Source organism: Suricata suricatta, chromosome 10 (genome assembly GCF_006229205.1).
Source record: "Suricata suricatta isolate VVHF042 chromosome 10, meerkat_22Aug2017_6uvM2_HiC, whole genome shotgun sequence".
In the NCBI taxonomy this organism is placed as follows: Eukaryota; Metazoa; Chordata; class Mammalia; order Carnivora; family Herpestidae; genus Suricata; species Suricata suricatta.
In genome coordinates this window covers 136,967,956-136,992,510 of record NC_043709.1, presented here as the reverse complement: position 1 = coordinate 136,992,510, position 24,555 = coordinate 136,967,956, and the positions used below count along the sequence as shown (strand labels likewise).

The window sequence follows — 24,555 nt, the reverse complement described above, 5'->3', positions numbered from 1 at the left end:
GAGCGGCTGCACCAGTTTACAATCCCACCAATAGTGTGGGAGGGTGCCCGTCTCTTCACACCCTCGCCAGCATCTATAGTCTCTTGTTCATTTTAGCCACTGACTGGCGTGAGGTGGTATCTCAGTGTGGTTTTGATTTGTGTTTCCCTGATGATGAGTGATGTTGAGCATCATTTCATGTGCCTGGAGGCCGTCTGGATGTAGTTCCAGCGGAGCTTGGCGTGCCGCCGTTCTAAAAGATACATCTTTAAAACACAGTATCATCCACTGTATTTCTTTAAAAGAGAGACACTTAACTTACATGTAGTTATGTAATTACATGTATGTATGTAATTACGTATGGCCACCTTCGCAGGATAAATGTTGTGGAGTGGAATTCATACATGTAAAGGATGAGCACGTTATTGTGATAAAAATCACCAAATTGCCCTTCAGAAGCTTATACCCATTTTAGACTAACATGAAAGTATTTTCCAGTGTTTTTTTGTTACCAGTTTGATAGGATACAAATGGATGTCTCATTTCAAAGTTGCTTCATTTTTATATAGTTTCCAAATTACAACTTTATGCTTTAAAGCTTTGGTTATAGAAAGCAGAGCTGTGCATGAGCACAAGCCTCTGTGCGTGTGTGTGTGTGTGTGTGTGTGCACGCCACACGTGAATATGTGTGCATGCAGACCTGGCATGCCTGTGTGTATGTGAGTGTGTGTATGTGTGGGCATGTGTGCATGTGTCTGTCGCAAGTGTGTATACATGCACATGAAGGTGTGTGCAGGTGTATGTACCGCATGCTTCCTGGCCTCCACTCCTGCTGGTGAGCATCATGATACTGTTTGGGTGATCACTACTTGAACTTTTTTTTAATATGTGGGCAAAGTAGTGGTCTAGGACCACTCCTGAGGTTGGTACATGCTGCCTGGTAGACCTTTCTGTGGGGGTGGAATGTTCTTTCCCTGTAGTTCTGTGGGAGCACTGGCCACCTGTATCTGGTGACCCCTTGAGCCTGTCTTGTGGGGCCCACCACCTAGGTTTCAATTTGGCAGTGGCTGAAAATAAAGGGATTTCAACAGGCCTACTCAGACTGAACAGGGACTGAACTGCCAATGGAGGGTGGGTGGCCTGCAGTTCCATCCATGGGCACCAGCTTGTCTGTGTCCGCTTGGTTGTGAGTGAGCTCCACTGGGCCCTTTTGCCCTGTGACTTCTGTTTGTCAAGGGAGCTAAAGACAGAATCCTGATGGAAGCTGCTTCGTGAAACTAGAGATAGTTACTTCTAAATCCATTTTTCTTTCCTTTGGGGTCATGGGCAGGACAATTTTCTTAAATTCCCAAGATAGGGAGATGACTTCTGTAACATTCAGAATGAATTAGAACAAAATGCTAAAGGAAAATACTTTGAAAACATGCACTCCCTGGATGTCTCTGCCAACGAACTGTAACTGTCCTTTCTTTCTGGTCCGTCTTCCTAAATGTAGGAAATTCAGTATTTTCACCCTGAATGAAGGTGAGTCAGGTTTTCAATCCTATTAACAAATCTTGAATGGAGGTTTGATTTTTAAATAGAAGCAGAAGCTTTTTGTTTTTGCTTGTCTTACTGTAGACAATCAAAAGTATTATTAAAAATGCAAAATGAACAACACTCAGATATTTTGTGCCATTTTTGAAGATGGATCATACTATTTTTATACTAACAAAAATAGGAAATTACTTTTAAAAAGATCTTTGTCTGAACCAAGTCCTCTCTGAAGCTTTTTTGCTATTCATTACAGGCCTGACTATACGAGAGGATGATGGGAAAGCCTAGGGATTTTTAAAATTGAATATAGCATCTAAAACTGTAAAATCTCATGTATTGTTTCTCGAACCTCTTTATAAAGCCACCTGGACCCAAACAAGAAACACACACAGACACACACACACACACACACACACACACACACACACACTTTCTGTATTGTCTTCCCATGATGAATTTAACAACATTATGGTCAGAAAGGCTTGGATGTGAGTGTGAAATGTCATTGTGGTGGTGTGTTTGTTCTTCCTGATGTATTTTTAAATTTTAATTAATTAATTAATTTGGAGAGGCAGCATGTGGGGGAGGGGCAAGGAAGGAGGAGAATCCCAAGCAGGCTCCATGCTGTCAGTGCAGAGCCGGACACAGGGCTTGATCCCATGAACTGTGAGATCATGACCTGAGCTGAAGTCAAGAGTCAGGTGCTCAACTGACTGAGCCAGCCACCCAGGTGCCCCCCTACTCTATTACTTTTAACTCTGAGAGATTAAGAGATAATGAGCTAGGTCCTGCATCAGGATGGCTACAACTTAATCTAGACAGTGTTTCCAGTAATGATGAATTTAAGATATTTACAAAGTGTGCACAATTTCCTTTTGTTGTCAGAGGCCCCAGGTCGGGGGACAAGGACTGGGGAGGGGCAGGTAGTATTCCTGACAGCCTCCTACTCGTTCCCTGACCGGAAAACAGAGACATAGAACTTCCTTGCAGAGGAGAACAGAGAGGCATGTCCCACTGAGGAATACACAGCGCCTCTGTGTTTGGACTCTTGCTCTTCAGAGCTGTGTAGAAGGGGATGGAACAGGTAGACGCAACACCAGTGTTCCATTCCTAAGATGTTCCTGAATGTTCCTTCCCTGTACTCCAGTCTTGGTGACACAGAGCTCAAAGTTACCCCCATGACCACATGGAATATTGAACCATCAAATTCCTGACATATGTGGCACCTTCCTCTCTGCAGCTAATATTTTAGTGGTTTCTTTGTGAATATGTAGATGTTGTGGATATTTTTACTTTTTAACCACAGTGGTCGGTTTTGTGGCAGGTGGGATTCATTTGAGATGGTTCTTTTAGTGGAGTGGCGGCTACAAACCTGATTGTATCATCTGAACTGAAAAGCAAAACTCCTAGACCTCAGTCAGACAAGGAGGAGTGGACTTTGTAAGAAATATAATAAATACAGATACAGCTGGAGTCGGGATGAGTAAGTCTGGAAACACTGTGCGTTAGTGACTCCGGACCCACTTCCCAACGAGGGGGAGGCTCGTGAGCAGAGTGGTGTCTGCCCGAGCACTCCAAGAATCCACCTCGATCTGTTCATAGCTGGAATTACCCTCCAAGTTCTGTTAACCTGTGCGTGAGAAGGCATATTTGGGGCAGCTTAAGGGAGGTTTTTAAACTTAAATTCTTTTAAACTAAGTTAAAAAGCTCTTGCCAGGAGGGCCGATGCACACAGCTGTGGGATTTAGGATGGAGTCTCGAGGAAGCATGCCGCTGAATGCAGGCACCCCACACGCAGAAGCGGGTGAGCCACGCTCTCTGCCGTTCTCACTGATGAAAACTGTGGTGTTTTGCCCTCTGGTCTTGCAAAAAAGAGTTAATTTCAGTCTCTTCCTGCCAAGGGTGAAAAGGAGTGAACATAGGTATATGTTTAGAAAGTCATCTAGTCAGTGATTGTCCTTGAGGGGCTGCTGGGGCCCCCACTGATATGGATGGAGAAACATCTGGATTTTGAGCCACTTCCAAGGCGGGCGCTGCTGCTCTGAAAGTTTCAGATGCTGGAGTTTCTCATAAATTATGATGCTTTTGTATTCCATCATTACAGATGGTTGTGGAAAATACCCATAATAAAATAGGGAGTTTATGCACAGATTAAGATTCATTGCGATTCTTTTCTGTTCTGTGATTAGAGATAGTTATTGAGGAGAGCTTGGAGCTTCTCGGTTCCTCGAATAACATAGGTAGTTTGTAGAACCGCGGAGGCCACTTGCACCCAGCTACCTGGTACTTGTGGAACGCAGCCTTGGGCCGAGGACTTTGCAGCAGGTGCCCTAGATGACTGAGCACACTCCGCCCGTCCGTGTCGGCTGGAGGCCAGTGGCGCTCTTTAGGTGACATCTGACAATATGATGGTTTATCTACCAGAAGTAAACAAAATGGCTTAGAGTGGCCAGAGTGTGCCAACACAGCTTGGCTGTGAACAACTGTTTCACATTTAGAAGTATTTTGTATGGTTGAATTCAGCTACACAGACTATTTTTTCTGGTAGGCAAGGAAGTAAGTAATGACTTCGAGCAGTTCAGTCCCACTAGCATTTATTGAACACTTACTGCACAAAGCCCTGGCCCAAGGCCAGGCCGGAGCACTGTGGACCCTGCTTTCGCAGAACAGAGTCTAGTCCAGGGTTACAACCCCCGGGACAAACCAGGCCCACCAGTTTGTATAATACTGTTCGTGAGTTTAGAATGGGTTTTACGTTTTTAAATGGCTGAAGAAAAATCAGAAAGAGGAATAATATTTTGTGACGTGAAGTCATAAGAAATGGAGATTTCAGTGCCCGGAGGTGTTACTAGAACACGCCGCACTTGTGCAGTCACGTGCAATAACCGCTTTCTCACTGTAGCGGCAAAGTTAAATTAGCGGAGACAGAAAGCAACCCTGTGTTCTCAGAGCCTAAGATAGTTACTCTCTGGCCCCTCACAGAGGAAGTTTGTTGACCATTAGTCTAGCCCTAAGGCAGGAAAAATGTTCTGGGTATTAGGGTTCCCCAAGAAAGTGGGATACCCTTGTCCTGTTTCGTCAGGGACCTGGGGACTTGGGTTTGGTCAGCTCCATCAGGGCACGTGCGTGGTCTAAGGAGCAGCCTCCTGGATCTTTGCATGCTTTTTTCGTTTGGGTACTTGGGACTGGAGATGCCATTTCCACAAGTTCATTTTCTGCTGAAACATGTTTCTGCACCTGGAAAGCTGGGTCTCTGAGATCAGCTGTGAGTGTTCCTTCCTGTGATGGCACTTGGGCCTCATTGTCCGTCATCAGTCTTGGAGGAGCCTTGACCTGATCTCAGGTTGCTCATACCTTCTTCCAGCCAGAACCACCATCAGGCCCAGAGTGTAGACGAATTACTTGACTCCCTGTTTTCTCTGGGGCATCCACCTGGCCTTATCCAGTTTGCTCTGACTCATCAAGCGTTTGTGCTGGTGGTAAGAATCCCTTATGGAAGAAGACATTTAAGGTTTTCTATTATTTTTCCCCAAGGAAGGCAGGGCCTTGGTACTCAGTCATGTGTTTAAGAGCATCTTTGGTGGGTATCTCACACATTTGTATCAGCTTCAGCCGCGTGATTATTCTCTTCTGAAAATGGTTGCAACAACTTCAGTCACACGGTGCAGAAGCTGTCCTGTCGGTGCTGACAGAACGGTCCCTGTGTGCCGCCAGGTGACGTGAGCGGTCTGAGTTGCACGCTGTTGCAGAGAGGCCTTTCTGAGGAGTCCGAAGGTCTGCACGTAGAGAATATGTACAGTTCTTCATGCTGAGGAAAGAATGGGATCTGGAGTAATCTGTAGATATTTAAAAGCCTGATTTCTGTTTTTCTAACTTGGCTATTAAGAGCTGTCTGCTTAGTTATGGTACAAACAGAATGGCATTTACCTGAGAAGCCCCTCCTCTAATTTCTGTCAGTTGACGTGGCATTTTCTCAACCCCTCTGTCTTCATTTGCTGAAAGGCTCAGTTGAGACAGCGCTGAGGAGGCGTGCAGGCAGCTCACAGCCCGTTGCTCAGGGAGTCCCCACAGGCCTTGTGGTGCAGCCCTCGGCCAGAGGCTGCAATGCTCCGCTCCTCTCTTGGGAAGGATCAAGAGGGGAGTGTCTGGAAGCCTACAGGCTTATCAGTGTGGAAGCGTCTTAGACAGATGTTTTGTCTTCAGGAACTGTGGGGAGAGGCCGTGTCTGTTCAGGGCCTTCTCTCGTCTGTGTGAGCGCCCCCAGAGAGCCCCACCCAGGGACAGGTCTGCTGATCTGGGGAGCAGGTGCCTCCCAGCCCCTAGGACTGCCCGGGGCCCCAGAGTGCTCACATGTTACAGTCTGGGCCCTGCTTTCTTCAGGAGAACCTGTGTTTATCACCAGGAAAGATACTTGAATTGATTTATTTTCTAAGCCTCTAACAAAAGGGGTTAGGTTGTGGCTAACAGTGTACTTCATAGCTTGATGTTGAAATCACAGCGAGGAAAAACCATGCTCCTGCACAAATGTGGGGCTACCCAGCAGCCCTGGAGAGAGGGCGGCCGCGCCGTGGTCACTGCAGTGATCGCCTCAGTGACAGAACGGTCCCCAGGATCCCCCAGCATAGCCTCCACAGGCTGACCTGGAGATCAGAGCACCCCCAGCCTGCCTCGGGAGGGAAGGTCTGGAACAAGACAGCATTGGCATTACGTTCCGTTGCATGAAGTGTCGGTTGTGTATTTCCCCTTAATTATATGACCCCTCAGGTAGTATTACAAGACTTGTAACCTGATGTAGGGTTGCTGTTTTATTGGAATGTATACAAATTTGTGATTTCATGATCGGATTGATATTTGGGATCAGAAGTTTCAGTAGCGCATCAAAGTATTTTGGAGTTAACATGATCGAGTATGTAGCCGGAAAGCTTTGTCTTTGTTCTGTCTCTATAAGAGAATATGGGTTTACCGAGAGGTGAGGGGAAAAAGCGGCCTTCATGGCCTTTTACGCTTTGTTTTTCGCATATTTGACAGTATGCAAGGCTGTTCATTTAGTGTAGAAAGTAGGGCGTGGAAGGGTGTCCATGTGGCAAGAACATTTGTCCAAAACCATGAAGAGCTGCGCACCCTTCCATTCCCCGGGCGCTCCGTGCATACTCCTCCTGCGTGAGGTGCACACGCCAAGCCGCATCCCCCTCGGTGCTGTCAGCTCACGGGAGGGTGGTTCTCACATGTTGGGTTTGGTCTTGTTTAAATGAGGACCCACGAGCCCCTCCCCCACCAAGCCCTTAGTCTGGAGTCCAGGAAATGTCCTTGTACAGTGTAAGCTGCACATCCACCAGTGGTCCCTGCCACACGTCACACCACCCGAGGAGTTAGCAAACGTGTGGGCGAACAAACAGGTGCAGAGCCCAGGGACCTTCCCCCAGAAGTCTCCACTCCCGTGCTCAGTGGCGAAGGCCCCCTCTGGGCATGGACAGGGCTGATGTTCTGTAAGTGGCCTGACCTAGAAGCTGTGTGCATGGGTCATGCTCACAGTGGAGCGCGAGGGAATTGGTGACGGCCTGTGCCAGAGGCCAGACGACCAGTGGAGAGAGGGGCCACTTGAAACAGGAAGTGCATGAAACCACTTCTCCAGGAAAGAGAGAGTCCGTTTTCTCTTCAGATGGGTTAGGGTTGTGTGTGGGGACAGCCAGCTCACTGGAGCCACGGTGAAGCGGTGGTAGTTAGCGGAGAAATGTTTGCTCCTTCCTCGTCTGTTAGCACATCAGATGACCTCCTGCACACACAGTTCTTTGGGCATAAGGATGTCACTGGGCAGAGGACTGTCACATGTTGTCTGTAGGGGGCTGAACGGTTGTGAAACACTGGCGCAGACCTAGTCAGTCCTGTGTGGCCACCTCCAGAGGTGGGGGCTCTGCTGTGCGACAGAGATAGTGTTTCCTAGCTGACATTTTCTGAGACATAAATTGAAGAACCTAATTAGTTTTTCAGGGCAGACTAATAGAAGTTGTATTTATTACTGAACAGACCCTAACACCTTAAAAGATAAGTAAGTAGGTGTGCCTACCTGCACTGCACTCACACGGGATGCAGATTTTTCATAACATTTTGGACGAAGAATAATTTTATGCTGAAATTCACCATTCAGTGTTGCTAATTTAAAGTGCTCCCTAAAGTGTTTCAGCTGACTTTTTTTTTAAAATAAGAGATTCTGCATTATGTCACAATTATTATTACATAATTTGATTTATCTGAAAATAGTGGAAGTTTTAAGTTTTAAAATACTGAGGAAAAATGCCAATTGTCTAAGGTATTATATCCAGTACAACATAATATTTTCCATTTCTTTCTCACATTAAGCGTTGTTTTTGCCATGCACGTTTCAAAGATTCAAAATAGTGCATCTTTTATAGAGTCTTTGCATCCTGTGAATAATCACATTTTATGTCTGGCCTTTTCTGTTGTTAACAGAGCATCAAGAAGAAACATACAAACAAACAGGAGATGAGCACGTACTTGCGGTTCATCGTGTCCCGCATGAAGGAGAGGGTGAGTCCTGCTCAGGGTCTTCGGGCCTCCCTGCCGGGGCTCCCTCCCTCCATGCCTTGCACGTCAGTGCGTGACAAGTAAACATTTACAGAGCAGGACGGGGTGGAGAATACTGCCGGCACCCTGCTTCTGTGCGTGACCACGCCTAGAGGCTTTTATTTTTTTGTCTTGTCTTTGTTTGATGGGCATTTCTTTAGCAGCATTACCTTAGATATGCACTTTTTTTTCCTGCTGATACATTTCTGTTGTTTCATCTTCTATTTTTACGTACGGTACACTTGATCTACAGTTGTAGACTCTCTACCACGTAGTGATTTGGTATTTATATACATAACTCAGTGCTCACCACTAGTTGAGCACAATCCGTCACACTGCAAAGTTATTACAGTATGACTGGCTATATTCCCCGTACTGCGCTTTTCATCCCGGTGCCTGACCTATTTGATAAGTGGAAATTTGTACTTCTCGTGCCCGGCACCTGTTCTGCCTATCCCCCACCTCCGTCCCTCTCAGCCTCCAGTTTGCTAGTTGTATTTAAGAGTCTGTTTCTGTTTTTTGTTTTGTTCTTTAGATCCCATGTACAAGTGAAGCCATATGGTGTTTGTCTTTCTCCGACTTAATTTGCTTTGCATAATACTTTGTATCTCCATCCACATCATTGCAATTATTGCCTGGCAATATTATGATAATTAGCGTCTAAAATGAAGTGGAGTTTTCCAAAATAACTGTTCTATCAAAACCCAAAAAATGCCACCTGGAACTATATAGTGCATGTATGTTTTTCCAGTAAATTCTAAAGTAACTGTTGTTTAGAAATTGTTTCACCTGTCTCTCAATGACCTTTCAGGCTATAGACCTTAATAAGAAGGGGAAGGACAACAAACACCCAATGTATCGGAGGCTGGTGCACTCAGCGGTGGACGTCCCCACCATCCAGGAGGTACAGCCAGGCCCTCGGTCCCGTGTCTGATATACCTGCGGTCCCCACGTGACTCACGACTCCCAGCTGAGCGTGTTTCTTTGGCCAGTCCCTCTAGGCCGCACGCCTGCCCATCCTGTACCTAGAGCCTAAAAGGCGTAGCCCCTGCAGGGCTATCGCCGCTGCTTAGGTGCCGTGTGCTTACTGTGCGTGCAGATCACGTGTCCTGCTCCAAAAGGCCTGGTGTTAAGCCAGTCGTGGATTCTGGATACTCGCTGATCACAGAAGAGGCGGGTAGAGCCTGGTTAACTTAATATTTCAGATTCAAGGACTCTTATCTGTATGTGGTTTCCTAGCGTTAGCAGGTACTCAGGAGTTTTTCTCAAGAGAACATCAGAGTCTAGCACTACAGTCTTGGGAAAAAACTAAGTGAACTTGAACAACACAAAGATTATAATCAGAAAACTTAATTTTCTTAGACTTCTTAATTTTACCTTCTGTAGCTGAGTATTGTAATGGGTTTGTTAAGATTTAATTAACAATGGCAGTAAAATCCAGTAGAACGTTTTAACACATTTTCCAGGTAGGGTTGCTGAACTACTGATTCTGTACTTCACGCATCCTTTTAATGTCAGATCTTGTGGTTGGCCGTGGCAGCTTCTAGGGAGACCACAGGAATAATTTTAAGTTATCTTACAAGTACTTAATCCTCTTGGCAGCTGGGAAAGATCTGCAAGTGATTACTTCAGTGGAAAATGAGGGTAAATGAAGGTTGTTCCTTCTAAAGTGGCTGGCAGAGTCTGGAATAAAAACAACTAGTTTTCATTTCACCTCCTGCCCCCAGGTTCCTGTCCTCAAGCGAAGCCTCTTTTCCTAAATCCTAAAGTCTCCAAGGGACAGTCCTTCCTGCCCCTGTTCCTTCCAAGCTTCCCTTGTCTGAACCTGGCGGATCCGTAGAGAACACCAGCTGGGCTGATGGTGTCTTGGCTCTGAACTTAGGAGGTGCTTTTCATAAACAGAAAACATTGTAAGGAAAATAGGAAAACATGATTTCTATCCTTTCAGGAGCTTATGGTTTAAACCAAAACATAGCATGACTGTGCATACCTCAAAAATCACAAAGATGCTTTGGGAATGCTGGGTTCAGTTTCTCCACGCTGGGTGTCGATCAGGTCACGGGGGAACTCTAGACAATGCCAGTGCCTGGGGGGACTGAGCCCAGTACGGTCAGAAATTCACAGTGGGGCTAGCTAGCATCTGTAACTAAGCCTGTGACCCTCAGTGCCAGATAGGAGGCAGGTCCCTCCAGCAAGGGATATCTTGCAAGCCTTCTGGGAGAAAGCACCACTGATGTGGACCTTGGAGGATTTCAGCAGAAAGGCAGAATCTTAATCATTCTTTAGAGGCCTTAGTATTCTAAGTTATTTTTAAGCTGATTTCCGAAAGCATGAGCAGGATAAGAAAATGACTCCTTGCTACTTCTAAATAACTTTGTTATACCCTTCTTCTAAATACTTTGCCTGCCTCGCAAAAAAAAAAAAACCCTCAAATTCCCTCCATAATCCTTCACATATATGTACGTGTCTAGCATAGCAGAAACCCTCGCATGGACCTGGCGCACAGAGGAACACCCTGGACTTTATGGGAAAGCATCACATAGGCCAACAGTTGTTGCTTTCAGTCTCTGTAAGACTGTGCTAGGAAAACGGTAGGTGTGTAGTTGGCTCATTAGCCACCCTGACCAAAGCCTGCATTCTCTGCACAGCTCAGCACAGTGAGAGGCGCTGGCTGCGGGCGGAGCTCAGCCGCCCAGTAGTGCAGAGGAGGGTGGGGGCTGCCCGCGGCCCAGTGGGCCGCACTCCACGCTTCTGTGACATTCCAGCCACAGGCGGGCTGATCTGTGTCCTTCCGTGTGTCCCATCCATGCTGTGGGACATGGGAGTGGACATAGCATCAGTCTGGAAAGTTCTGCTGTGTCCCTGGTGCTAATAAACTGTTAGCATAATGCAGACAAACGTTCTTGCTGTTAACGCTTTGCTGTTTTGTTTCTCGTCCTCTGCAGAAAGTGAATGAAGGGAAATACCGAAGTTACGAAGAGTTCAAAGCTGATGCTCAGCTGCTTCTCCACAACACAGTGATTTTCTATGGAGGTTGAAGGGTTTTTTTCTTTTCTGTGCATGCTTCTCAATACCATTTACCCTCCATGTTGGGAAATATCTCTTATAAAACATTACATTCAAAAAGTTGATACCTTAATGATTTGTAAGTAATAATATCAAGGTTTCAACTTTTTAAAATATTTGATAATGTGATAATAATTTATAAAATTGACTGGCCAAGAATTCTAGTACTAAATGCTGAAGATATTTTTATTCTTTATAGATCTATATATAAGTATAGTTGAGAGGCTTTTCATAAGCACTTTGATTAGTTCTGGTCTTTCCCATTAATGTCCCATCATTTGATGGAAAAGAAAGAGGCCACTCTATATGTAGAGCAGCAGTGTTATTTTGGATGTAAGATGCTGCCTGAACTTTGTTATTTAAAAAAATGGTTATTTATTTATTTTGAGAGAGAGAGACAACAGGGGAAGGTTGGAGACAGAGAGAGAGAGAGAGAGAGAGAGAGAGAATCCCAAGCAGGCCCCATGCTGCCAGCGCAGAGCCCAGTGTGGGGCTCAATCTCATGAACCATGAGATCATGACCTGAGCAGAAATCAAGAGTCGGATACTTAACCGACTGAGCCCCTACGTGCTCCTGAACTTTATTTAAAACAGACATTTTCATTTTAAATGGTATATGGCCACTTTGGTCACACTGAAAGAAAATGTAAATGATTGTGCTACTTTTGATAGTTTTGTGTTTCTGGACCTGTAGTAATAGATACTGTCTGCCTTTCATTACAGCAGACAGCGAGCAGGCCGACATAGCGCGGATGCTGTATAAGGACACCTGTCACGAGGTACTGCTAACCCCCAATAATTAAACTCTTGCTGTTTTCCAGACTAACTTAGTTTAGAATTCTACTCTTACATTGGTCTCAATTTTGCCATTTCCTTTAAATACGATTTTATTTCCATGTTCAAAATACATAGGAAATAATGCAAATCAAGGGGGGGCGGATTTTCTCAGAGAAATCCTAGGAGTTAGATTTAGTGGCTAAGTCCCTTGTACAAAGAGTGTTTCATCCTCTAACTGCTCTCAGAGATGTTGGTTACATAATGCAGGCAAATGTGCTGCACTGAGCAGACACTTAATAAATGTTACCCTCCTTTCATTGTCAAATTAAAGCATAATTAACATACAGTGTAGTAGTAGTTTCAGTTGTACAGGGTAGTGATCCGATACTTCATACATCATTTACTGCTCCCCCAAGTGTGGCCCTGCCCATCCCCTCACTGCATTATTACAACATGACTGACTGCACCGCTTCCCCCCCCCCCCGCCCCCGCCACTGTAGGTTTCATCTCTTTGATTGACTCACTTTGTAACTGGAAGTTTGTACCTGATAATCTCCTTCACCCATCCCCCCATGGCCCTTCCCCTCTGGCAACCACCAGTGTATTCTCTGTTTAGGAGTTGTTCTTATTGCTATGATTGTTTGGTTTTTTTAGATTCCACTTATGAGTGAGGTAATAGGGTCTTTGTCTTTCTCTGACCTGTTTCAATCGGCAGAATATCCTTAACTCCATCCCCATTAGTGCAGATAGCAGGATTTCATTCTTTTTCTGTGGCTGAATAAGATTCTAGTACGTGAGTGTGTGTACCACTTTTTCCGTGTCCATTCCTCTACTGGTGGACATTCGGGCTCTCTTCATAGTTTGGCTGTTGTTGATAGTGCTGCCTGTAAACATCAGGGCGCGTGTCCCCTTCAAAGCTATTTTTGTGTCATCTGAGTAAATACCTGGTGTGCAGTTGCTGGAGCGCAGGGCAGTTCTGCTTTTAACGTTCCGAGGAACCTCTCTACTGTTGTCCAGAGTGGCTGCAGCAGCTTGCGTTCCCACCGAGAGCACTTGAATGTTCCTTTTTCTCCACAGCCTCACCAACACGTGTTGTCTCTGTGTTGTTTTAACCATCCTGACAGGTGTGAGGTGGTATCTCCTTGTGGTTTTGATTTGTATTTCCCGTCTGATGAGTAGTGTTGAGCATCTTTTCATGTGTCTGTTGGCCATCTGGATGTCTTCTCTGGAAAAGTGTCTATTCATGTCTTATGCCCATTTCTTAACTGGATATTTTGTTTTCTGGGCGTGGAGTTTTATAAATTCTTTACAGATTTTGAATACTAACCCTTTATCTGACATGTCATTTGCAAATAATCTTTCATTCTATAAACTGCTTTTTAGTTTTGTTGATCGTTTCCTTTGCTGGGCTTTTTATCTTGATGGGTCTCAGTAGTTCACGTTTGCTTTTGTTTCCCTTGCGTCCAGAGACATGTCTCATAAGAAACTGCTCCAGCCATTGTCAAAGAGATTGCTGCCTGTGTCTTCCTTTAGGATTTTGATGGTTTCCTGTCTCACATTTAGGTCCTTAATATGCATTTTGAATTTATTTTTGTGTATGGTATAAAAAAGTGGTCCCATTTCATTCTTCTGCATGTGGTATTCTAGTTTTCCCAAAACCATTTGTTGGAAGAGACTGTTTTTTTTTTTTTTTCCACTGGATATTCTTTCCTGCTTTGTCGAAAATCAGTTGTCCATATAGTTGTGGATTCATTTCTGGGCTTTCTATTCTGTTCCATTGATCTGTGTGTCTGTTTTTATGCCAGTACCATATTGTTTTGATGATTACAGCTTTCTAATACAGCTTGAAGTCTGGAATTGTGAGGCCTCCACAAGGTTCCTTTAGCTATTCAGAGTCTTTTGTGGTTCCGTACAAATTTTAGGATTGTTTGTTCTAGCTCTGTCAAAATATCAAATGGTATTTTGATAGGGACTGCATTAAATGTGTAGATTGCTTTGGGTAGTATCAACTTCCTAACAGTACTCATTCTTCTAATCCATGAGCATGAAATGTCTTTCCATTTCTGTAATCTTCCATTTCTTTCATCAGTGTTTGATAATTCTCAGATTATAGAGTATTTTTCACCTATTGGGTTGGCTTTATTCCTAAGTGTCTTCCTACTGGTGGGATTGTAAATGAGATCAGTTCCTTGATTGCTTTTCTGCTGCTTCATCATTGGTGTATAGAAATGCAACAGATTTCTATTCATTTTGTATCCTGCAGCTTTACTCGGTTTATCAGTTCTAGTAGTTTTTTGGTGGGGTATTTCAGGTTTTCTACATAGAGTATCATGTCCTCTGCGAATACTGAAAGTTTGACTTCTTTGCCCATGTATATATGCCTTTTATTTCTTTTTATGGTCTGCCTGCTTGGCTGGGACTCCCAGCACTGCGTTGAATAAAAGTGTTGAGAGTGTCTTGTTCCTGATCTAAGCAGAAAAACTCTCGGTTTTTCTCCTTTGAGGATGATGTTAGCTGTAGGTTTTTCATATATGGTCTTTATGATGTTGAGGTATGTTCCCGGTACATCTACTTTGCTGAGGGTTTTTATCATGAATAGATGTTGTACTTTGTCACTTGCTTTTTCTGCATCTGTTGAAATGATTATATGATTTTTATCATTTCTCTTATTAGCATGGTGTATCATGTTGATTAATTTATGACTATGGAATCACCTTTGCATCGCCAGAATAAATCCCACTGATTGTGGTGAATAGTTTATTCGTTGTGTTGTATTTGGTTTGGTGGTGGTTTATTATTTTTGATCTATGCTTGCCAGGGATATTGGCCTATAGCTCTCTTTTTTTCATTGTCCTTATCTGGTTTTGGTACAGTGCTGGCCTCATAAAGAACAGTATAGTCCATTCATATATTGATGGACACTTGGGCTGCTTCCATATCTTGGTTACTGCAAATAATGCTGCTGTAAACATATCCCTCTGAATTAGTGTTTACATATTCTTCGGGTAGATAACCAGTAGTGCAGTTGCCTAGAATTGTCGGCTAGTTCTATTTTAAATTTTTTGAGGAATCTCCCTATTTTTTCCAGAGCGGCTGTACAAGTTTGCATTCCCACCAACAGTGCCAGAGGGTTCCTCTTGCTCCACATCCTCACCAACACCCTTTGTTTCTTGTATTAATTTTAGCTATTCTGACAGGTGTGATCTGATCTCTCATTGTGGTTTTGATTTGTATTTCCCTGATGATGAATGATGATGAGCATCTTTTCTTATGTCTGTTGGCCATCTAGGTGTCTTCTTTGGAAAAATGTTTATTTAGGTCCGCTGCCCATATTTTAATTGGATTTTTTCCTTATAGTTTTGAGTTGTGAAACTTTTTAAAAATAGATTTTAGATATTAATCCCATATTGTATATGTCCTTTGCAAATATCTTCTCCCATTCAGTAGGTTGCCTTTTTATTTTGTTGATCATTCTTTCACTGTGCAGAAACGTTATTACCCTCTTTGTTAAAGTTGCTTTCTTTAAAAAAATTTTTTTTAATGTTTGTTTATTTTTGGGAGAGCGTGGGAGTCAGGGAGGAGCAAAGAGAGAGGGAGACACAGAATCCGAAGCAGACTCCAGGCCCTGCGCTGTCAGCACAGAGCCCGACGCAGGGCTCAAACCCACAAGCTGTGTGATCATGACCTGAGCTAAAGCTGGATGCTCACTCAGGCACTCCAGAAGTGGTACCTTCTTTGAATGAAAGATCCTCTACAGACTTCATGACAAAAAAACACACCAAAGTTCCTATTTACACAATAAATAAAACATGTATTAGCATGTTAGAGATTTTCTTTGTGTGTATAGTCTTCTTTATTTGAAACACTCATCTGAAGCCAATTTTATCTTGGAAAATTGTCTTAATTTATATGAAAAGTCTTATTTCTTGATCAAATTTGACCTTTATTTTTTCATTCATTCTACAAATATTTATTGAGTGTCTGCTCCATGTAAGGAGGGATAAAGTGGTGATTGAGAAACTGGTTTCTGCTCATGGGGCTATATTCTTCCGAATGTATATTCTAAAGAAGGAGGCTCAAAACAGCAACGGACAAAATATGTTTCTTCACTAGTCGTGAAGGAATGTCATGAAAGAAAACAAGGACTAAAACAGAATGAGGGGATATAACCACTGGTGTTATTGGTAATGGTACTTAAGATGGGTAGGCCAGAAAGCCCTGTCTGCTGAACGAGCATTGAATGTGCGTGTGGACCAGTGGGAGGCAGGAGCCGGGCTGGGAACATAGGCCAGAGCTCCTAAGGAGCTTTTGCTCCAGGCCTGCCTGGGACCATGGAGATGGTTTGAGCAGGAACATGGCAGGCTCTCCTAGTATTCATTGAAAAATGAAAAGTTTAAGCTTATGGAAGAAAGAGAATGCTAATTTACATGGACCTGTTTTATACAGTGTGATGCTTATGTTTTATGAAGTAGGCTAAATAGTTGCTTTTCTTTTTTAGCTGGATGAACTACAGCTTTGCAAGAATTGCTTCTATTTGTCAAACGCTCGTCCTGACAATTGGTTCTGCTACCCTTGTGTATGTGAAATTTCACGATTTTCTGCTTTTTACCTCTTAAGTATGTGATGTACCATTCTTAGGAAGGGTATTTCCAATTTGCTAGGTATTTTTCCTTGTATTTTAGTATATACATGGGCTTAGTGAACATGAATCGGGAAACACAGGGGAAGCAACTTGGCATCATTATCCATTTCTGACTTTAAAGTGAGGAACTTCAGAATAAACCCTTAATAGATAATAGAGTGAATTTCTACTCTTCCCCTTGTTCTTTCACAGGAAAGATAAGGCTTTATGTATGCTTGTAGCTCTGTGTGTGGTCCCCTGGAATGACAGGAGTTCAGAAAGGTGCCAACTGGTCTGTGCCTGTGGTTGGGGCTGTGCCCAGCCCCCGGCATGCGAGGCCGCCTGTGGAGGACGCCTCTGTGCTCCTCAGATACTCAGGGTCTCTCTGATTCCCTAAGCCTGGAGCAGGGCCTTAGACTCTTGCAGCTCTCCCCGGCTCCTGGGTGCTGGAGTGCACCTTACAAAGCAGTGAGGCTGTTGTGTTTGCCACTGTCACTCAGGGGTTCTCGCCTGGGGACTGCCTCATCCCTAAGTGCCAAGGGCTGTGTCTTCTGGGAGAGGTGGGTCTGTGTGGCTATTCTTATGCAGACTGTAAGTTTTCGAAGCTTTACTTGGAAGCAGACTCAATCCAAGAAAAGAAAGTTCTATGAGTTTAGGAGGTAAAAAAAAAAAAAAGTATATAGCTCCTAGGTTCAGTATTAATGATGTGTGCATATAATACTTTAAAAATAACATGGTTCTGTGAAACGTTTTATTTTCAGATACCTAATCATGAACTGGTCTGGGCCAAAATGAAAGGGTTTGGGTTCTGGCCAGCTAAAGTCCTACAGAAGGAGGACAACCAGGTGGATGTCCGCTTCTTCGGTCACCACCACCAGAGGTAAGCGCGGTCCTGCACCCACCAGGGCTGATCTCCGTCAGGCGGTCCTTGGCGTTGGGAGGGCACCTCCCACAAAACTGGCTGGAGTTTTCTCTAGTTTGGAGAAGCCAAACGTCAGCTACATGGCATTTCTCTAGTTTGGAGAAATGTCAGCTTGGTTTTCGTTCTTTTGTGGGGTTTTTTGTTTGTTTTGGGGCATTTATTATCCATTGATATATTTTGGTTATTATCTTTTTTTTTTTATCTTGAGTATTCAATAGAATAGATAAGTACAGGGGAAAAATTAATAAGAACCAGGAACCTACCCAGAATAGGAAATTGTTAATATGTAGTTATTTTTGCCTTAGGTTTTGTTTTGTCTTTTAAAATTTTTATTTAGTTCCAGTTAATACGTAGGAGAAGAGCACGTAGCCTGACAAGGCACCCGTGACCCTTCCTGGGGATGGTCCATGTAGTGTGGGCTCCTGACGCGGGGTAATGCAGCGCACACTCGTGCTGGGATTGCAGGGTGAGGCGGGTCTGGAAGGGCCCTCAGAATGTGGCCGCCTCATGGTTTGTGACGACAGGACGTGGTTGCAGGCACCTCCTCAAAGCTCTTTTAAAAGCCACAGACAAAAATAACAGACCTGGGGTAGGAGACCGTGTCGGTCCTGTGAATTAACAACACGCATACACATTACACGGATGGAACTGCCAGACATGGTTTCCAGCCTGTATCTTGAAGTTCCTGTTGCTCGGGAGATGTGTAGGGCACACCTTAAAAAACTTACATTTACATGACACGAGAATACCTGTAACCCAACAGTAAAAATTTTCTACTGCTGTAAACTTATTTTTGTCTAATTACGTATTTCATACAAAGAATGTGAACTATACTGTGAAATTATAGCTGCCTCTTTCATTGTGACATCAGAGCCTTCAAGTATCATTCTGAACACCATCACTAGTAGCCATGACTGGACACCCATGAGAATTCACAGATACGAAAGTAAAGGGAGAAAATACCAAGTCAGCTACATGATCTAAAGGCCTTTCCAAGTATTTAAATGGCATCTGTTGAGCCTGAAGTTGTAAGGGTTTTGTGTAACTGTCAGTACTGTGAGAGACTATGCAATAAGGGACTTTATTCCTCTCCATAGTGAATTTTTAGTCCTCATTTATTTTTTTATAATAGTTTATTGTCAAATTGGTTTCCATATAATACCCAGTGCTTCTCCCCTCAAGTGTCCCCTCCATGACCATCACCCCTTTTCCCCCTCCCCCTTCAGCCCTCGGTTCGTTCTCAGTATTCCATAGTCTCTCATGGTTTGTGTCTCTCTCTATCCCCAACTCTTTCCCCCTTCCCTTCCCTATAGTCCTCTGTTAGGTTTCTCCTGAGACCTATGAGTGTAAATATATGGATTCTGTCCGTCTCCGCCTGACTTATTTCGCTTAGCATGACACCCTCGAGGTCCATCCACTTTGCTACAAATGGCCAGATTTCATTCTTTCTCATTGCCATGTAGTTCTCCATTGTGTATATGTACCACATCTTCTTGATCCATTCATCAGGTGATTGACATTTAGGCTCTTTCCATGATTTGGCTATTGTAGAAAGTGCCGCCATGAATTTAAATAGAAGTTTAGTGGCAAGAACCCTGTGAATAATATAGATTTCCAAAAACGTAGTTCTTTTCCTTCAGAGATAGATGCACACCTAGCAGAAGCTGTCAGGGCTGGAAAGATGGGAAGGCACCACCCCCCTGCAGAATGAGGGCGTGAGTTGAGTGGCTTATGAAGGAGGAGCTTGGAATGATCTGCACTCAGCACATCATGTTGGGTTTGTTTCTGTTTCCCATCAGAACGAGGGTGGGGGTTGGGGAGGTCGTGCACCCTTGACAGGGATGGAGGGCAGCCTCCATCGCAGTGGAGAGGGCTGGTGGGCTTCACTCGTGTTCTGGCATCTTCTTATGCTGCTCTGTTTAGTCTCTCTCCGCTTTGTTGCCTCACTTGTAAAATGAGGGCTTTAGTAGCACATCTCCGAGGAGTTTTTGTAAGGGTTAAAGAAATGTTTGTATGTTCTGATCTAAGCATAGTGCCTGGTGTGCAGCAAATACTTAGAGTCAGCTTAAAATACAGGTATCCAAACAGCGGGGCAAACATTTCATTAGTTAACCTAGAGAAACCAAGAATTAAGTCACTTTAAAAAAAACAAACATACTACCATGTTAGAACTGATAATCAGAACTTTTTAGCAGTATTTAAAATTTTTTTCATCCATTTTCCGACAGCTTTATAGTATCTACAACCATGAGTGGTATTTTGATAATGTGAGTTAATGTCTTATGCATTCATTATACGATGCAGATAATATTTTGAAAGAATATTTTAGCTAATCTACTTGGGTCCTTAGTATAAGTTTGTGATAGGAAGAGAAAATTACAACATAAAATTTCATTTCCAGAGACTTGTTTTTCTCCCAAATTTATTATTTCCTGGAAGATTTAATCTAAAAAATTCTGGACAGATGGCTCTCCGAGAACTTTACTTTAAAAACTACAGTTGACCCTTGAACAACAAGAGGATGGGACACCAGGACCCCCCCCCGTCATTTCTCACATGTGACTTTTGACTCCCCCAAAAGCTTGACTAATAGCCTTTCTGATAATGTAAACACCTACTTTGTATGTTACATGTATTATACACTGTATTCTTACAGTAAAGTAAGGAGAAAATACATTTACAGCCCTGTCCTGTGTCAAAATGGTCTGTGAGTGGACCACACAGTTCAGGCTGGTGTTGTGTAAGAGTCAACTCTAACAGATCTACAGTTTTACTATAAATTCAGCACCTTTTCCTTTTCTTCCTCTGGTTACAATGTGCCCAATAAAATACATGAACTAGGGGGGGCGCTTGGGCGGCTTAGTCAGTTGAGCGTCCAGTTTCACAGTTCGTGGGTTCAAGCCCTGCGTTGGGCTCTGTGCTGACAGCTCAGAGCCTGGAGCCTGCTTTGGATTCTGTATCTCCCTCTCTCTCTGACCCTCCTCTGCTCATGCTGTCTGTCTGTCTGTCTGTCTCTCTCAAAAATAAGACATTAAAAGAAAGATTATCTTTAAAAAAAAAAGATACTTGAACTGAATGAGTGATGAGGATATACCTTAAAAGTTACACTGTATCTTATTAGAATATTTGATTTATTAAAAAAATTATAGTTACAATCATGAGTTTTAATTAAGCAACATGTTACACACCAAAAGGAGATGGTAATAAAGGCCATTAGCTGCAAGTTTTCATTAACACTATTTGTAGTGTTGCAACCATTTTTAGGTGAACATCTCAGAGGTACTGAGTGCAAGGCCGTGCTTCCTGTGTGCTCGGTACAGAGCGTGCCGCCCCTCCCCAGACCCAGTGCCAGCTAGCCAGGAAAGGCAGCTGTGACCCCACTCACTGGAAGTGGGGTTTCTCTAGGGTTTGCACGGCCGGCCTGCTGGAGGCAAACGTAGCAGGGGCCGTCTGTAGCAGCACGGCTGCATCTCTGCTGCAGGCGGCCAGGGGCTCCGGGAGCCAGCAGGGGCTACAGGCAGGAAGGAAGCTCGCCGCTCTGAGCTAATTTGCCATCAGGTCTCTGAGCCATTTGATTCTGCATATATTCAGAGCCTTCAGGTAGAGCAGATAGAGCCAAATTAGATTCTGCCTCTTTTTATTGGGCAGGACAGGGCTTTTTCGTAGATCAGATTGAATGACCAGAGAACCTCTTTAAAAGTGGAGTCTGATCACCTGCAGTCATGGAGGGGATTATAAGAGAATAGGAATATGTGTGTGAACCACACTGACAATCATGTCTGATGTTAAGAGCAGCTCTGAGTCCATTTTTTTGTATCCAAAGGATAAAAAGATTATTTAAGGAGGAAAAAACCGCAAACCTCCAATAGGTCACAGATTCGTTCCAGGTAGTCAGCACTGTTAGTGACAGTAATGTGTCTCAAAAACATAGTTTTTCAAAAGTGGAAACATGTTTATGAATGGCCTGGTACATAATAGGTGCTAATAAACGCTGGCTGAAAGAGCAAATACAATATGAACTCGAGTTCAAACGGCCAGAAGCTCTCCACCAGCAACACTTTGTGCTCTTTGCATTTGAGTTCAGGGCTATTAAAGCGTAGTTTACTTCGGTAGGGTGTCTCATGAAGTACTGATGTCAGATGAGACACTGTGGATACAGTATTTACAGATCCTTACATGGCAGGTCACAGCTCCAGCTGTCAGCCTATTTAATCTGGAAAGTCCACGGCCTCATGTGCACAAGCAAGGTCCAAACCTGCATTTGTGGCTCGTGTGTGCATGGTGCTTTCCCTATGACCCTTTGGAACAGTCGTGAGGCCAGTGTTTGGAACACTCCGCCCCTGCCGGCCAGGGTGCACATTTACACAGGAGACGGAAGAGAATCCCTCTCTGGGTGTGTGTGTGCTGTTCCCCACTTGTCCTGGCTGCTCTGGAGAACATCTCCCTAACTGTGGCTTGTGCATCTTGTGGTTTTTGGTCGTGTTTGGGACATTCCCTCTGCCAGGACTACTTTTGTGGGGCCTGGTACACATCGTCCTTGTCCTTCAGGCCTGGCCACAGCTGTCTTCCTCTCCAGAGCACCCTGCCCCTTCCCAGTTGTGACAAACCCAAAGAACGTTCAAGACAGAGGCTGCAGGTGTGGAAATGCCCTCCCAGTAACTAGCCCCAGTGTGCGTGGCCGGGGCTCCGGCCTTGAATTCACAGCTCTTATTACCCCAGCGCATCTGGGCAGGGCCCTGTGCCTTGTCGGGGGAGCTGCAGCGCCTTCTGCTGGCACACGGTGGAGTCCAGTCGGGTGACTGGTGCCCAGGGAAACCTTCTCGAGAACTAAATCGAATTTTACATCCAATACCTTTGGATGAGCAGTAGATGCTGCGAGCGTGGATGTGAAGTGTGACGTGGGGAAGCAGTTTTTGTCCTCCTCTGGCGTGTGTGTATCTGTGCACACACACTTCCGCAGTGTGATCTGCACAGAGCTAGGCTTGAGTCACGGAGTAGCGACGGGAGGGAATGCCGGAAAAAGGACTTAGGAACAGGCTAACGAGGCTGAAGAAGGCCGTGACGGTGCTGAGGGGTTTTGAGGTATTCATGAGTCAGTCCCGTTCCGAGAAGCTGTCCCCTCCTTCCCGCTCCCTGTGGGTCTGTCCCCCTGCTGTCACGGAATCGCCGAGTCCTACTTCGTGATGGGGAGACTCTGCTTCCATTTTGGAAATTCCTAACTGTACCCCTGTGGTTCCTGGAAGGGCCTGGATCCCCTCTGAGAACATCCAGGACATCACAGTCAATGTCCACCGGCTGCACGTGAAGCGCAGCATGGGCTGGAAGAAGGCCTGTGACGAGCTGGAGCTGCACCAGCGCTTCCTTCGTGAAGGAAGGTTCTGGAAGTCCAAGAACGAGGACCGAGGAGAGGAGGAGGCGGAGTCCAGTATCTCCTCCACCAGTAACGAACAGGTGGGTGTTCTTGTGGGTCACGGGGAGCGTGAGCGCTGTCGGCACACTCCTCACTGGGACGAGCACGCTCCAGCGGCTCTCCTTCCTTCTGTACAAACGGTAACAGACTCTTCCAAAGAGATCGAAACCAGTTCAGGCAGACACATGAGCCCCCCAATCCTGATCTTGCTCCTCTTCCACAGGCACGTGAGTGCCCACCACCGCCCCTGTGCGGGAGTTCGAGGGTGGTGCCGCGCGGCCGTGGGTGCGCTGGGTGTACAGGGAGCAGGTTCCCTCTTCCCGGTGGGCCGCAGCCAGTGTTGTCAGCACAGATGTGTTTCGCAGCATCTGGAGTAATGCGCTGTTACTTTTATGGTGCCCACAGCTGAAGGTCACTCAAGAACCACGAGCAAAGAAGGGACGACGTAATCAGAGTGTGGAACCCAAAAAGGAAGTAAGTGGCCCGCCTTGCAGTGTCCAGGCGGCACTTGCAACAGAAAGTATCTCCCAAGTTATGGTCAAGACAGTTTCCTACAATGTACAGCACTTGTGAAAAGGCACTGCCGTCAAATAACATCAACCAGGTTGGAACCCGTCTACTGTTGGTAGAATAAGCCGCACACAAACTGGAAGTCTCCCGTCTCAGACCAAGTCTGCCCAAGTGGGAGGGTGCTTGGCTCCATTTCCTGCAACTCTGCTGGTTTCTCGTAGCATAATTAAAAACAAAGCATTTATCCACTACATCAATTAGGTCAGCATTTAAAAACTGGAGGAAAATACGGTTAAGCTCAACCTTTTAAAATTACATAATCTGTTGATGCTGTAAAATCACAGGTATTAGTGAGAAGTGGTTTAGAATTTTAGGGTATCTGTTACTGATCTAGTCCAAAGAAGTGAGTCTAAACTGATAAGGGTTTATGTTTTAAATGATATTTTTACTTAGGCTATCTGAAAACCGAAGACCATAGTATTATATGCAATGAAATTATAAGTGAAGATCCTATTTAGAATTACTATTGCTATTAGTTGATTGAAATTTTGGGGGTGTAATTGTGGTAAAATCAACATAACAATTTCCCATCTTAATTACAGGTTTCTTAACAGTAGTTTATTGTGTGGCTATTTACGTGTATCACTGTACATTTATCCTAACAGAGCTTGTTCTTGAATCAGTGGACTGTCGGGCGGCTTTGTTTCACATCTGAGCACTGTCCTTACCCTTTAGGAACCAGAGCCTGAAACTGAAGCAGTGAGTTCCAGCCAGGAAATTCCCACGATGCCTCAGCCAATCGAAAAGGTTTCTGTGTCCACTCAGACCAAGAAGTTAAGTGCCTCTTCACCAAGAATGCTGCACCGAAGCACACAGACCACCGGTGACGGAGTGTGTCAAAGCATGTGCCACGACAAATACACTAAGATTTTCAATGACTTTAAAGACCGAATGAAGTCTGACCACAAGCGAGAAACAGAAAGAGTTGTACGAGAAGCTCTGGAAAAGGTAAGGCCGTGCCCGAGAACGCTGAGCACTATGAGAGCTTTCCGGTGGTGGGTCGGCAGCTCCACGCGGGCACCCGCCGGGCAGCTCCTTGGTAAAACAGGGAACACAGTAAGATACCTTTGATGACATTTCAGTTAATAGCAA

At 44.6% G+C, this 24,555-nt stretch overlaps 1 protein-coding gene across 9 annotated transcripts in view; it reads left to right on the top strand.

Moving 5' to 3' along the window:
• Nucleotides 1-24,555, top strand: part of ZMYND11 (zinc finger MYND-type containing 11) — a 137,287-nt gene that overhangs the window by 102,088 nt on the left and 10,644 nt on the right. For 6 of the 9 annotated variants that reach the window (XM_029953106.1, XM_029953105.1, XM_029953109.1 and 3 more), the window contains 9 exons: nt 7,984-8,061; nt 8,909-9,001; nt 11,043-11,130; nt 11,887-11,942; nt 16,439-16,516; nt 17,323-17,441; nt 22,727-22,934; nt 23,299-23,367; nt 24,139-24,411. In XM_029953106.1, the coding sequence (XP_029808966.1) occupies nt 7,984-8,061; nt 8,909-9,001; nt 11,043-11,130; nt 11,887-11,942; nt 16,439-16,516; nt 17,323-17,441; nt 22,727-22,934; nt 23,299-23,367; nt 24,139-24,411 (1,062 nt within the window). The remainder of the gene's footprint in view (nt 1-7,983; nt 8,062-8,908; nt 9,002-11,042; nt 11,131-11,886; nt 11,943-16,438; nt 16,517-17,322; nt 17,442-22,726; nt 22,935-23,298; nt 23,368-24,138; nt 24,412-24,555) is intronic. The other 3 variants (XM_029953108.1, XM_029953110.1, XM_029953112.1) reach the window with 1 other exon arrangement.